This window comes from Sarcophilus harrisii, chromosome 1, assembly GCF_902635505.1.
Source record: "Sarcophilus harrisii chromosome 1, mSarHar1.11, whole genome shotgun sequence".
Classification (NCBI taxonomy): Eukaryota; Metazoa; Chordata; class Mammalia; order Dasyuromorphia; family Dasyuridae; genus Sarcophilus; species Sarcophilus harrisii.
Genome location: NC_045426.1, coordinates 92353699 through 92370100, shown reverse-complemented (window position 1 = coordinate 92370100; position 16402 = coordinate 92353699). Strand labels below are relative to the sequence as shown.

At 36.0% G+C, this 16402-nt stretch overlaps 1 protein-coding gene across 8 annotated transcripts in view; it reads right to left on the bottom strand.

The window, feature by feature from the left end:
• Positions 1-16402, bottom strand: part of CARD19 (caspase recruitment domain family member 19) — a 50514-nt gene that overhangs the window by 17264 nt on the left and 16848 nt on the right. For all 8 annotated transcript variants that reach the window (XM_012543395.3, XM_012543394.3, XM_012543398.3 and 5 more), the window contains exon 2: positions 1811-1953. In XM_012543395.3, the coding sequence (XP_012398849.1) occupies positions 1811-1953 (143 nt within the window). The remainder of the gene's footprint in view (positions 1-1810; positions 1954-16402) is intronic.

Sequence of the window (16402 nt, the reverse complement as noted above, 5' to 3'; positions counted from 1 at the left end):
TTTTCTGTTCAGTTTCTACACAGTCATAAAGACTATTGTCACTTTAAATCTCATTAACTAGAACAGTTTCCAATAGAAACCAATTAGTTGCTAAATCCTGAAGAGAGAAATCAGGTTAACAAGTCTGATCTTTAACTCCTGAGGGCTCAGCAAAAGGTCAGATTAGACAGGATTCTTGCCAGGGATGAAGAGAGGTTGTGACTACTCTCCTCCTCAGGCAGAAAGTAAGAGCAAAATGGGACAAAGGACTAGCAGTTGGAGAGAGACACAAGTGGATCATGTTTAATGCTTCAGAATGTAAAGCAATGAATGCTTAGTCTATCTACCACTTTCTTAGAGAATCATGAAATGCTAGAGAGTGAAATCCCCCCAAAAGAAAAAGAATTGGGCTGCAAACATTGCTTATGAGGGAAATAAACCCTAAGATGCAGTGAGAAGATTGCTAGAATTGGGGTGAACGTGTCAGGTTCTTCCCTTACTACTTCTCTGAATATGAACATAAGAAAACTGAGGCTCAGGGATATTATCTGTAAAATGGAGGTTTTACTTCTACATCTTCTGCATAAGGCTGCTATTAGAAAAGGGATATTATTTTTATTTATTTTTTTGCTGAGGCAATTGGGGTTAAGTGACTTGCCCAGGGTTACACAGCTAGGAAGTGTCAAGTGTCTGAGAGCAAATTTAAACTCAGGTCCTCCTGACTTCAGGGCTGGTGCTCTATCCACTGCACCACCTAGCTAGCTCTAGAAAAGGGCTTTTAAGAAGATTATTGAAATCTGTTTCTACATCATCTACATTTCTCTTGCCAAACAATTGAAAATGAATCCTGTGAAAGTTTCAGTGGCCAGGGTTGGCACCAATTCTTTGCAGGGATGGGGAAACCATGGGTGTGTAATCCTCTCACATAAGATTTTTCCTAATATGTTGGTTAGTTCCTCCTTTCCTTTTAAAATTCTTCATTATACAGAAAGGGATGGGAAAAGGAGAGAGTGGGGAGGGGAAGAGATGGGTGATATAAAAACAAAAGAAATCCGTAAAAATGTATATTTAACAAAATAATCACAAAATAAAACCAAGTTCTCTTTTGTTCAAAGTGAAACTATAGTGGGAAGATTGAGATTTCTCTGACTTCTGGGCTGATCATACAAGTGAGAATGTTCTTTCCAGAGTTTCAGGACATCTCCTCTAATTGCTAAATATAATGGTTGACCACTTTGCAGACTTTATCTTTTCTTGCTTTCTCCAAAGTATTTGATACTACTAACCACTTACTCCCCCACACTCTTATCTCTGGTTTTAGTGAAATCTACTGAAAATGCCTCTAAATTAACTTTTAGATAAAGAATTTAAATTCTAATGTCCTTACATTTCAAAATGATTATGAAAACCAATGAAGTTCTTCTGACTTCTGATCATACAGTCAATCCACTGAGTTGATCGAGCAGTAAAAAGCATAGCTCTGACTGTTTGGGAATTGTTCCAGATGGCTCCAGCAGGAACAAGTAAACTTAGTCATAATTAGGGAATTTTTTTTTTTTTGCACCTATGGTGAAGAGAGTTAACAGTACATCTATATAATCTAAAGTGGGGGAGAAAGAGTAATATCCCAAGATGAAATTAAATGAAGTTAAACAGAGAAAATCTGATTAGGAATCCAGCTTTTGAGGATGGGGACTAAGGATACTCTAAACCAATGCAGTTCATGGACACAAAGCTTAAGCCTTTCTGTCCAAGTTTTAGCCCTAGAGGAAAGGAAAGCAGGTAGCAAAAAATGAAAGCAGAGGCAAACATCTATAGCAATGCCCAATACCTTTTCTGCTTCTTTGTTGGTGAGAATTTGTGGGTAAAAACGGTTTAACTGGAGAATAATTTTATCAACTTGCTGCTCACTTAATCGACCATTGCTTGTAAGAAAAGGTGTGTCTTGGACCAGTCGGTCACAATAAGTCTGATCTGAAAAACAAAAGCAAACATACATCTTTATAAATTGTTGTCACCAGCTGGAAAAACTTGCTTTGAAATGAGCCAAGTTCATCTATTGTGAAAGTCAAACCTGCCAATTTGATAATTCCAAATTTCCTGAATCTCATTACCATAGAGCTACTTCAGGAGATTAGTTTTACAGCCTTCTAATCCCCAAGGTGAAAAACTGGTTTGGGGACAGGAATTCAATGTAAGGAACAATTATTAGTACCTGCTCTGTACACAAAATGAGGAAGATGCAAAAATAAATAAAATCTCTCCTGCCTTTAGGGACCTTCTGGTCTAATGTTTGCACCACTAGAATACATAAGCAAACAATCATAATACAAAATTCAACACAGTGTCCCAAGTGAGGGCAAAATGGAGAAAAATCATTCTGGAACAGGGAATGGGGAAGGGAAACAGACAAGGTTTAAGGGGTGGCATTTTTAACAGTATGTGGAAAGATTTCAATAGTAAAATAAGAAGAGGACATTCTGGGTATGTGGAGCCTACCATAAATAAAGATACAGAGGCAGAGAAGCTTGTCTATGGGACAGAGATTAGTCTCCTTTGGCTAGGGCAGAGAATATGTAGGAAGAACAGATGGAACTAAGGCTGGGAAGTTGGGTACCACAAAATTGTAAAGACTTTGAATGCCAAGTTAAGCAGTTTGAGGAATCATTGAAAAGTTTTCAAGCAATGAAGTGACATGACAAAAATGAGGTAGCTGGGTGGGATTCCTATAGAAAGCAACTGGTTGTGTGAGCTTGGGTAAGGCTGAGTAAGTCTCTTACTCCCCTCCAGCCTCAGTTTCCTTATTTTAAAATGGGGATAAGAATAGCACTTACTTCTCAGGGACCAGCTGAGAAATATATGTAAAGTGCTTTGCAAAACATCAAAAGGTCATGTAAATGTTAGCTATTAAAATGATATTTTAAAGGCAGATGACAACTTGATGACCATGAAAAGAAAAGTTATCTCAAAATATTACAGAATTAAAGTGAGAGACTTCATTTTCTCTAGACAAAAGGGAGTCACTGAATATCTTTGAGTAGAAGAGGGCCATGATATTTGGAAAATTAACTATGAGAACATTTAGGACTTGATAATTAATAAAAACTCACTGATTGATTGGTTCTACATTTCAGCGTACTATATAATGAGGCAGAAAAAATGATTCTTAGCCAAACTGAGTTTATAGCAGATATGAAGGTGATTTTAGCTCTTAAAATGACAAGTTATAAGATTATATTAAGTTGTACTCATAGAGATGAAGACATGAAGAAGCAACTGAACATCATCTTTTGTGCTTTCTGTCCAGATCATAACACAATGGTTTCCTATACAATTCTGTGGACTACATTTTCTAACCACAAATGGTTTGTCCTTGGCCCAGAACTACTAATAGAAGCTAATTACTGTGATTTTTCTCATTGGCAGTGTGTTTTTCCTCTAGAGACCATGGGGAGGATTCATTTCCTCATCTTGGATTCTGATATAATTTGGAGTGAGTTGTCATCTCCTGGCTTTCAATGAGATAATTTCTATTAAATTCTAGGCCTGACTGTCACTAACTCACTCCATAACTTTAAGAAAATCTTGTTTTTGGGGCAACTAGGTGGTGCAGTGGATACAGCACCAGCCCTGAAGTCAGGAGGATCTGAGTTCAAATTTAATCTCAGACACTTAACACTTCCTTGCTGGGTGACCCTGGGCAATTGGCTTAACCCCTATTGCCTCAGGAAAAAAAAAGAAAGAAAATCTTGTTCTCCGAGTCTCAACTTTTGTCCATCTGTAAAATGTGAAGGTTAAAATAATTTCAGAAGACTAATGATGAAGAATCACCTCTTACCAGATATTTGATGGATTAACAAGCAGAGTGAGACACATATTTTTGGACGTAATCAATACCAGAATTTATTTCATTTGTTTATTTATTAAAAAAGAGTTTTGTTTCTCTTTGAGAGAAGGGTTGGAGAGGTCCGAGGAAAAAAAATTAATGCTTAACTATTGAAAAAAAAAAGTAAGAGGAAGTTAAACTAGATGATGTTTAAGGCCTCATCCAGCTCCACCACTGTATAGTCTTTGATTCCAAATAACAGTCTCTTACCATTTTTCAGAAGTTCCTAGTACTGAGCTTCTTGCAATCCATGGCATCAGCCAAACAATTCAGACATAAATTGTTTCCCAGGCCCCCAGATTCTAATACTTTCAAAAGGAGCACTTAACTGGGCTCCTAAGTCAATAGCTTTGATCTGAGCATGCTATTCCATAAGGCTTTTCAATACTGAAGCATCAATTATTTACCAAATGAGCTAGTCTTATATTGAATCAGGAACGTGCATATGCCAAAATTTCATCTCAATTTATTTCTGATTCCCAGAAAAAAGATCCCAAGAAGGTGCCCCCCAGGAGCATCACAACACACTTGGATGCCTGCCACCATTCAGGCGATCAATATAGTCTGAGTTTCTTCTTCAGAACAGTTAACTGTGTTTGGCTGAACCTGTCCTTGCTGCCCCTTTTACATGAACTGAAGTGAATTTAGTAGAAAGTTTAAACATTTGAACCCAATCAAAACTCCAGGGCTATTTGAGTGAAAGGGACAATTTCTTGCCACCTCTTCCTCATCCTGCCTCACTCTCTCCATCTGTTTAATGAAAAGATTGGACTAGCTATAGTCCTCAGGTCCCTGCCAGTTCTAATATCTTATGATTCTGGAATCTGGTTATAAAATAAGGAAAAAAGAGTTTGGAGTTCATCTGGCTAATTAACAATATACCCTCCCAAAAAATCATGTTTTCATCTCAAAAATATGCAAAACTAGTATACATAAAATTATCTGAGACCATTTCTCAGAACTTCCAGCAAAATTTCAAATAAATTAATCTTGAAGTCCCTTCCAGGTCTACCTTCTGTGCTCTACATTCTTTTCCCACAGGTATGTTCTATGACATCCCAAGTGTGTGTTTGTTTTTTTGTGTGTTACCAGTTGTTGTTCACTTTCTTTTGAGACTTCTCTTTCCAGGATATTGGTCTTAAAAATCACCTATAAAGCTATAACCTAAAGAGATCAAGCAGAATTTTGCTACCCCATGAGCTACAAGGGAAGAAACAAACTCTATAAACCATGACAGTCTTTAAATTTGGGCCTAAGGGACTATAAAACTATGCATATCCTTTGACCCACCCATTACCAGGTCTATAGCCCAAAGATTTTTTTAAAAAAGGAAAAGGATCTATATGTACCAAAATATTATATATATATATAATATATATATATTTTATTTTTTTTATTTTTTTTGTGGTGGCAACAATTTGGAAATTGAGTGGGTGTCCATCAATTAGGAAACAGTTGAATAAGGTGTGGTTCATGATTGTAATGGAATGTTATTGTACTATAAGAAATGACTATCAGACTGATTCTAGAAATACCTGGAAAGATTTACATGAACTGATGAAAAGTAAAATAAGCAGAACCAGGGAACATTATGGACAGGTAAAGCAGTAACAATCAACTATGAATGACTTAGTTATTTTCAGCAGTACAAAAATCCAAGACAATTCTGAAGGACTATTCATTTCCAGAGAAAGATGGAACAGATGGAATTTGAAAGAAGAGCAAAGTATACTGTTTGTTTGTTTGTTTAAACTTTATTTTTCTTGTTTTTTTTTTGGGGGGGTGTCTGTGTTTTCTTTTACAACGAGACTAATACGGAAATATGTTTTGTAAGACTGCACATATATAACCTTTCTCAGAGTGCTTGCCTTCTCGATGAAGAGAAAGGGCAAGGAATGTGAGAAAGAATTTGGAAGTCAAAATTGCAAAAATAAAAAAAAAAGGTTAAAAATAGTTTTTACAAGTAATTGGGAAAAACAAAGTTTTTTTTTTTTAAACTTAATTCAATCCCATTGCAAAAATGTAGTAGCCCTTTCTGTAGTAGCAAGGAAACGGAAACTGAGGGATGCCCACAGTTGGGGAATGGCTGAATAAGTTATGGCATATGAATGTAATGGAATATTATTGTTCTGTAAGAAACAATTAGCAGATGATTTCAGAAAGTCTGGGAGAGACTTATATGAACTGATACTAAGTAAACTGAGTAGAACCAAAATAATATTGTATACAGCAACAAAAAGATTTTGTTATGATCAACTGTGATAGGACACTTCTCTCTTTTCAATAATGAGGTTATTCAGGCCAGTTTTAATAGATTTGTGATGGAGAGAGCCATCTGCACTCAGAGAGAGGACTCTGGGGACTGAATATGGATCACAATATAGTATTTTCACCTTTTTGTTGTTGTTGTTTGCTTGGGGTTTTCTTGTCTCCATTTTTTCCTTTTTGATCTGATTTTTCTTGTGCAGCATGATAAATGTGGAAGTATATCTAGAACAATTGCACATGTTTAACCTATATTGGATTACCTGCTTTCTAGGGGAGGAGGGAAAGGGGGACGTAGGGAAAAAATACATAAGATTTTGCAAGGGTGAATGTTGAAAACTATCTCTCCAGGTATTTTGAAAAATAAAAAGCTATTATAAAAATTTAATTCAGGATTAAGTGATATAAATTGTCAATTTTGTTTCTTAGCTTTGTTACTAAGGGTTCTTTCTCTATCCAAAAGAATAAAACTGTTTTTAAGTCATGGTACAATCTTTTCACACAGGTGTTAGTTTTCTTGAAGCAAGTCTAGAACAAATAGATCAAACAAACCAGTGAGCCCCATTCAGAGTTGGTGGTAAATGGTGTGGCAAAGACAGATAACAGAAGAGGTTGAAAATTAGATAACCTCAGAGCTATCAGGTTAAAAAAAAAGGGATTGATGAGGCATTTTGTGTTTAGAGTTATTGTAAACAAGGAGCATGCCGATTATTGGAAAACTGTCACTCATCTCAATGTATTGCAACTTCAAAGCACTATATAAATTTCAGTTATTATGATTATTATCAAGAATGTAGGGCCACATATATGAAAATTATGGAATATTACTGTTCTGTAAGAAATGACCAACAGGATGATTTCAGAAAGGCCTGGAGAGACTTACACGAACTGATGCTGAGTGAAATGAGCAGGACCAGGAGATCATTATATACTTCAACAACAATACTAGATGATGACTAGTCCTGATGGATCAGGCCATCCTCAGCAACAAGATCAACCAAATCATTTCTAATGGAGCAGTAATGAACTGAACTAACTATACCCAGAAAAAGAACTCTGGGAGATGACTAAAAACCATTACATTGAATTCCCAGTCCCTATATTTATGCACACCTGCATCTTTGATTTCCTTCACAAGCTAATTGTACAATAATTCAGAGTCTGATTCTTTTTGTACAGCAAAATAATGTTTTGGTCATGTATACTTATTGTGTATCTAAGTTATATTTTAATATATTTAACATCTACTGGTCATCCTGCCATCTAGGGTCGGGGGGGGGTAAGAGGTGAAAAATTGGAACAAGAGGTTTGGCAATTGTTAATGCTGTAAAGTTACCCATGTATATATCCTGTAAATTAAAGGCTATTAAATTAAAAAAAAATAAATAAATAAATCACAAGAAAATAAAAAAAAAAAAAAAAGAATGTAGGGCCACAGAAAGGACTCTAGACAGTTAGTAAGATGGCCAAGTCTCAGTTCAACTTCCTAGATTCCTGACCCTGAACAAATTATTTTTCTTTTAAACAATTCTTTTTCTTATAAACACAATAGCACCCAGCCGATAGAGAATGGGACACACAGTTAATAACAGTTGGGTTTGAATCACATCTGATATTCACTAGTTATGTAATCTTGGGAAAAATTACTTACCTTCTTTGAGCCTGACCTTAATAATAATATTATTAATAATAATTAGTATTTATGTAGCAGTGGTCATAGAGGTGGTGTAGTGAATAGAGGGCCAAGATTGGAAGACGTGAAAGACCTGAATTCAAATCCTGCCTCAGACACTTTCTATCTATATGACCCTGAGCAAGTCATTTAACCCTGTATGCTTCAGTTTGTTGTTATTCAGTCATTTTTAGTCATGTCCAACTGTCAAAGATACTGGAGTGGTTTTCCATTTCCTTCTCCAGGGGATCTAGCGCGTCCATTTTGTTAGGCAATCAGTTTCCTCAACTACAAAATGAGCTGGAGAAGGAAATGGCAAACCACTGCTGTGTCTTTGGCAAGAAAACCCCATATGGAGTCACTTGTATTTGAATCACATCTCAGACACTCACTAGCTGTGCAATCTTGGGGAAAATTACTTAGCTCTATGAGCCAAAATGATTCAACAACAACAACAAAATTTATATAGCACTTTGCAAAATGCTTTACAAATGTGATCTTATTTTAATTCTCACAACAACTCTAGGAGATAGGTGATGTTATTATTATTCCTATTTTACAGATGAGGAAAAGTAGAGCACCCAGAGATTAAGTTAATTGCCCACAATGACATAGTTAATTAGTAAGTATGTCTGAGATCAAATTTGAACTTTGATCTTCCTGACTCCAGGTCTTAGTGCTTTCTCCACTGAACCATCCAGCTTCCTCATTAAAATGAGGGTGTTAGATTTGATGACTTTTATGGTCACTTATGACTATAAGTCCATAATTCTATGGTTCATTTTTAGGTCTCAAATTCCCCGTCTTAGATTACTGTTATTGTTGCTTATCCTTTGTTCTCAAAGAGAATATGATGTCCTCTTTGGGAGGTGATGCCATGACATGCAAGTGAATTAGATTGAAGTGAGAGAAGACTGTGTAAGGTCACCAGCCTCACTTTCTCCTCTGGAGCCATTTGGATCCAGTGGCCAGATATAGAACAGACTGGAGATGTCCCTGCATTGTAAGTTTCTCTTAAAAAAAATAAGGAATGCCAATTCTTTATAAAACATTACTCATAACAACCTTCTAGATATTATTCTTTTTTTCAGTTTTTATTGTTTTCCTTTTACTTATACATGTACATTAATTTTTTTGAATACATATTTATGAATTATGTTGGAAGAGAAAAATCAGAACAAAAGAGAAAAACTATGAGAGAAAAAACCAGAAGAAAAAGAAAAAGAAAAGTGAATACAGCATATGTTGATTTTCATTCAGTCTCCATAATTCTGGAGGCAGATGACATTTTCTATTCAATTGGGATTGTCTTGTATTACTAAAACTCTAAGAAGACCTAAATCTTTCATAATTAATCCTCACACAATCTTGCTCTTACTGTGTACAATGTATTTCTGGTACTCCTTGTTTTGCTCAACAACAATTCATAAAAACCTTTCTAGCTTGTTCATTATTTTTATAGAATAATAATATTCCATTACTTTCATATACTATAACTTATTCAGTCATGTCCCAGTTGATGGGCATCTATTTATTTTCCAATTCTTTGCCACCACAAAAAAGCTATGTACAAATATTTTTGCACGTGTGGGTCCTTTTTCTTCCTTTATGATTTTCTTGGGATACAGACTCAGTGGTTATACTGCTGGATCAAAGTGTATTCACAGTTTTATAGTCCTTTGGGCATAATTCTAGAATAGTTGAATCAGTTCACAACTCCATCAACAATGTATTAGTGTCCCAGTTTTCTCATATCCCCTCCAACATTGATTATTAAATTTTTTTTTGTTATCTCAACCAACCTGAGAAGTATGAGATGATACTTCAGAATTGTTTTAATTTGCATTTTTCTATTCAATAGTGATTTAGTGTGTGAAGGGGCAGGTCAGTTCTCCAAAATCCCCCACAACTATGAATCATAACACCCCTGAAGGAATTGCAAATCATCCTTTACTGACACAGATATTGTTTGTGGATTGGGAATGAAATAAATTGGAGGTAAGAGGGAAGAGGAGAGAGGCCAGAGAATGCAAGTGCCTCTCAGTCTCCTTATATCATTATCATCCTCTCAGATGAAGGGATCCATTCTGCTGGTCTGAGTTGGATCCCCAGCAGCCACTGGCAGATGGCTCCCATAACATCTAGCAGCCACTAGCAGGTTGCTCCTGTAACAATTTAGAGTATTTTTTCATATGATTATAGATGGCTTTAATTTCTTGATCCAAAAATTGTCCACTCATATCCTTTGATCTTGTTAATCAGCATTCTAGAAGATTTGACTTCCATGTCTCTGACCTTAAAGAACTTATAATCTAATTGAGAGAACACACACACACACACACACACACACACACACACACACAATGATATTATACTCTATTGAGGCAGTGATGAATAGTGAATAGACTATTTGGAATTGTTTAGAGTCAAAAAGACTTGATGGCCTGATCTGTACTTGTTAGTCAGTGAGTAAGAATGACTAGATGATCTCTAAAGTGCTCTCTAGTTCTTATATTTTGCCTATTAACTATATTTTCAGAATAAAGGAGAGCTAATGCTTTTGGTATTATCCTAAAAGTATGAATACTACCATGTTAAGAGCCCATCAAAGTGGTAAGGAGAGGGGCATGGTCCCTCAGGAGTAAGGGAGAAGAAGTGGATGAGGGAAGGACTAAGGAAAGGACTCAGCAAGTTTTGCTTTGAGGACTAAAATTCAAACTTGCCTCTCTGACTAATTTCCTGTTCTTCCCTTCCAGCATGCTACCATCTTATATATTTTACTTTTTGCCTACCATTGCTGCTATTCTACCCTTCAAACCAAACCACCATACCTAGGAGTTTAACCACTCAAATCTGAAATCCTCCATGCTACTTTTGGGCAGCGCTAATAATGAGGAAATTCTTATGTTGAGCTAAAATCTTCATCTCTACAACTTCTGCCTGGTTCTCCTTGTTCTGGACTCTGGGGCAGGGTCTGATTCTTCTTTAAAAGACAGTTCCTAAAATTCTAGAAGGGAACTGTCACATGCTCTAAAAGTCTTCTCTGTATACCTAAACATTCTAAATTCTTTTAATTGATCTCTAAACAACACTGTTTCAACAGGTTCAGCTATACTCTCTAGGGAAGTTATAAATCAGAGGAATAATATTCATTTTCCTTTGTATTCTACTATATGACTTTTTAAATTAAAAAATTTCCCAATTAATAAATATTTATTTTCTCTCCCTCTCATCTACCACCATTGAAAGGGGAAAAAAGAAACAAAAGTATTTGTAACAAACATGCATAGTTGAGCTATGCTCATCTCAACTCATATCTCCAAATTGGCCATGCCCAAAGATGTCCCTCTCTGCATATTTATTCATTGACTCTGAGTCAGACTGCCATATGGTTGTTTGTTTGTTTTGTCTATAATAACTTTATTATCTTAGAAAAATCATTGTCTAGAAATATGGGGATACAAGAAAAGATGTTTCCAGTCAAGTGCTTGGTGGTCAGCAGCCAGTATGATTCATAAAGGGGATGGGATGAAATTGCCATATGGTTTTAATACAACCATCTATGTACCCTGAATTGAGAAAAACTAAGGTATGGTGGATAGCATAATGAACTGGAAGAAGACGACCAGAGTTCCAATTCCAGCTCTGCCACTCTTTTATCTTTAGGAACCTCAATAAAGGCACTGGATTATATGCTCTCTACAATCCTTTCCAAAAATAAAGTTCCATGATTCTCTGATAGTAGCTGCTATACTCTTTATAGACTATGGACCCACTTCCAAAAATAACCGGCACTCTGAATTGTATCACTTGAAGGAAGGATATGTTACACCTGCTTTCCCACACTTTTTTGCCTAGTTATGACTGGAAACAGATACACACATCTGGGAGCTGCTGGGTAGAGCTAAAGACATGCCTCTGTCCATAAAATAGAGCAAAGCTAACAGACCTATGTGAACCTAATCACATCATCTTATCTGTGAAAAGAACAATGGATTTGAAGTTGAAAGATGGTTCAAATCCCAGCTCTTATTGTTTCACATATGCCTGTGGGTACATTTTTAAAAAAAAACTTCTTTGAGACACAGTTTCTTCATCTGTGAAATGAGAGGAATGGGACTAGGTAACCTTTAAAGTCTCTATGTATTCTAAATCCCATGATCCTTGGAATCATCAAGCCTAACTGTCTTATTGACTTCATTAAGTGCTATGCCACTCAATACCACCAAGTTTCTGATTATCTCATTTTCTGCGTACTTTATTAATAATTTTTTCTCTTGGGAGAAGCAACTGGCTAATGGAAACAATTAAATATACAACCTCCCTCCCAGAAAGATTGTGGGAAGGCATAAGAATTCAGATTAAGTCAACAGGCATATGGACCAGATTTTCTGCCAAGCTCTGAGAGTTTCGTGCTCTACTGATACCTGCTATACACAACTAGTGTGGTTTTGGAATAAAAGAACCACACCCTAACACATCTCAACATTTCCATAACTCTGGCTAGCAACCAGAATTGAGAAAGTTTTTCTTTTCTTTCTTTTTAATTTTTCTTCTTTTTTAAAATATGAATTTTAAAAACAAATAAAGTGACCATTTTCATATACAACAGAAAACAGAAAAAGCAAATTTTTGAAGCTATAAATCTCTATTAACTTCAACTTGCTTTTTCCTTTAAGTACACAATAAATTCAACATGTTACTTTCAGAATTGTCATGCTAGTTTGTGTTTCCTTCTGTTTTGTTCTGTACATCAAAAATACTTCAATTAGGATGGAGAGAGCTTTCTTATGTAGAGAGGACTATGAGGACTGAATGTAGATCAATACATTTTTATTGTTGTTTGCTTGTTTTTTTCTTTCTCATTTTCCCCCTTTTGATCTGATTTTTCTTATCTGGCATGATAAATATGGAAATATGTTTAAAAGAATTGCACATGTTTAACTTATATTGTTATATATATATTACATATATATATTAACATATCAAAAAGCTGTGGTTTTTGATGAAGATTATTAAATGCAGCAGAAGCAGCAACAGGAATAGTTTTAGATATAAAAGAAATAAGAGTGGTGGATATATAGCAGCATCCAGCAGCAACTTCTTTAGATTTGATACATTTATGCCATGCCAAATAAATGGAGAAAAATGGTTGAACCAATGAACTATGGGGCAGTTTGCAAACAGGAGCTCAAGATCTGAAGTGTCCAATGAATGCTTTAGCTTTCAAGAAATGAAAAACAAAAGGCAAATTAGAAACAAACAACAGGCAATACCTTCCCAAAATACATTAAGTTCTGAGTTCTAGAAAGAGACACTTAGGGTCACTCAGAAGGATATATGGGCCAGAAGGAATCTGGAGCAACAGGAAACCTAGTGGTCTCTCTAGTCAAGTGTTTGCAGGGCACAAAACTGTGTGTGTATGCATGTTTGTGTATGTGTGTAATAGGTGTGGCATATTGTTGAGCCTCAGATGGACGCCCACTCTTGCCTGCCCTTTACTTTCCTATCTGGGGCTCTAGTTTCCTTTCAAGAAACCATAGTCATAAAAACATGAACATGAATTAATAGAAAATATGATAAGTATAAGAGGTAATTTCATGTAAGAATACACTTTTTCTTTAAAAAGCAAGTTATGGGGCAGCTAGTTGGTTCAGTGGATAGAGCACCAGCCCTGAAGTTGGAAGGACCTGAGTTCAAATTTGGTGTCAGACACTTAACACTTCCTAGCTGTGTGACCCTGGGCAAGTCACTTAACTCTAGTTGCCTGGGGGGGGGGGGGGAGAGAAGCAAGTCATAAGATTACAGACCTAAAGTTGGAAGGGACCCAAAATACTATCTGGTCCAGCCCCACATTTTATAGATGGGGAAACTGAGGCTGAGGGAGGTTAAGTGTCTTGGCCAAAATCACACACGGGGAGTAAGAATGTGAACTCCAGGCTTCTGATTCCAAAGTTAGTGTCCTTTCCCTCTGAATCCTGTTGCCTGCCACAATGAAATAGCTAGGTATCATTCAGGATTTGTCAAGCCTAATCCTAAAGTTCCTCTACCCAGAATCAAGCCTATTATTTGATTTCATCCTCCAAGGACAGGAGCACCAGTTTACCAATGGAAGCAATTCTCTATCTTCTGACCGTTTAAGATTATTCTATGGAGAATTCTGAATCAGTTCAGCCACATGAGCTCTCTTCTCTCTGAAAGAGGATTTACACTGCCTAACTGGCCTGCTCATTTTTCAGTGATTAGTTCTCCTGAAAGAGGCCCCCACATCCCCCAGTTACCCCGAAATCCAGCTTTGTTGTCTGTTTTTATTCCTTGGGGGGGGGGAGTCATATGATATATGAACGAATGATCCAGATTCATGGGGGATTTTTTGTTTGTTTTTGTTTTTTGTTTTTGCTCCTAAAGTATTCTGTTCTGAATCTTATTAGAAGCTTCAAGGAGAAATTAAGAGAACTGATTCTCTTCGGTTTAGCCTCAAATTCTACAGAGATTTGTCCGGTGTGAGTATGCAGAGGAAACAATGCTCAAAAGAGGCTATTTCTTCATGTTAATCTACTACTTCTAAAAATCTACCAGGGAGGAAAGACTAGAAGGGAAGACTAGAACATTTAAACAAATGTTACTCAAATACTTGTGCCCCCCAGTTACTTTGTATTTACTTTTCTATACTTTGTATTTGTTTATATGTGTACATGTTGTTTTCCCCAATAGAATATAAACTCCTTGAAGGGAAGAGCTGTTTCAGCCCAGTGCCCTGTGGGTACTTAGCTTAATAAGTACTTTTTGATCACCATAACCTTTATTTTCCACAGCTCTTTGGTTTCTTTCTTCTCCAATCCAACACTGCCATCAAATTGATATTCCACAGGTCACACCATGTCATCCCTCTGGTCAAGAAGCTCTTTCTAGGGCAAAGATATAAATTCCTCTCTTTGGGATTTAAAGACCTTTATTAGCCATCCCCCAACTGTATTTCCAGGCAAATTACATGTTATTTCCCTCACAAACTATGTTCCAGTCAAACTGACCTATGTGCTTTTCCTCCTATACAACAGTAGTATCAAACTCAAATAAAAACAGATCCTTGCAGGCCATATAGTGATTTAGAAAAACACAAACTAACATTACCTGTGTTATACTGTATTTTTATTTATTTTATTAAACATTTCCCAGTTATATTTTCATCTGGTTTCTGCCACTCTCACTTGGGAGTGTTGCAGCCTAGAGATTTGTTGAAAGTTTGACACTTACAACTCCAATATTTTAGGCTCTCATTCAAGGCTGGGCTCTCATCCTTGGAAAGCTCTTTCTCACTCCTACCTTTTAGAACCCTTCCAAGGCTAAGGTCAAGTGTCATCTCCTTCAAGAGACCTTCCCCTAATTTCCCCCAATTGGTGGTTGTTTCCTCTCCTCACTTAAAAATTATTTTGTTTTTTTGTTTTTTTTTGGTATCTATTCTATATTTTCTTATCTGTAAACATCCTTCAATAGAATGTAAGCTTCTTGAGAGCAGTAATGTTTCACTTTATTTGTATCACCAGTTCCTGTAGCATAATACCTGAAACTAAAAACTTCTGCTGTATTCTTTATCCCTAAATATGCTGCTTCAGTCATTTTAGTAACTTTTGTTATTTGAGATGCCACAGGAAATCTTGCCAAGTGGAAAACTGAGTTCTAATCCCAGTTCTATCACTGTATGGTTTTGAGCAAGTTATTTTACATCTTCTAAGGTCTAGTATCTTCACCTGTAAAATAGTAATGCACTACTGAACTCACCAGGTTGTTGTAAGGGTCAAATGAGACTAAACATGCAAAGTGCTAGCAAACTTTAATGCACTATATAAAGGCCAGCTCTTAATAATTATGATGTTAATGTTAATAATTAATATCACTAGCATCCATATGGAGAATTAATACAATCATATTAATAATATCTATAAGAATAATATTAATAGTGTTGATAATGATCATATGAGTTATGAGATCCTATCAATTGGGGAATAATTGAATAAGTTCTGGTATATTAATAGAGTGAAATGTTATAATAAAAGAAAGGGTGGAAAAAAAGAAAACTGGAAAAAATTTGTATGAATTTTAGTGATCAGAAGAACAATATATATTGCATACTTTTAAAGACTAGCAATTCTGAAAGACCTGAGATTTTGGTTAACACAATGACCACTGGAAATGGCAGAGGGCTGATGATGAAGCTTTTTACCCAGTTCCTGACAGAGAAATGTGCAGAATCACACATGGTGTGTATGTGTGTGTGTGTGTGTGTGTGTGTGTGTGTGTGTGTGTATTTGAGCCATGACTAATGGCTTAAATTTTTTACAAGAGTTTGTTTTTGTGTTGAGATAGAAAATGCATCTTTGTTAATTGTAAGAACAATTAAAATTTTGAAAAGGGACAAAAATAAATTATTAAGCTAGTTATTTTTTAATCATAGGTGGGACTTTATTGAGGAAATACCCTCTATCAATGTAGATCTTTGTTTTGCAACTTATGATCTCAAGGAGCTGCCTGGGCCCCAAAGGTTTAAAGGATTTTCCAGGGATCATATGACCACTCAATGTCAGAAATGGTACTTGAATCTA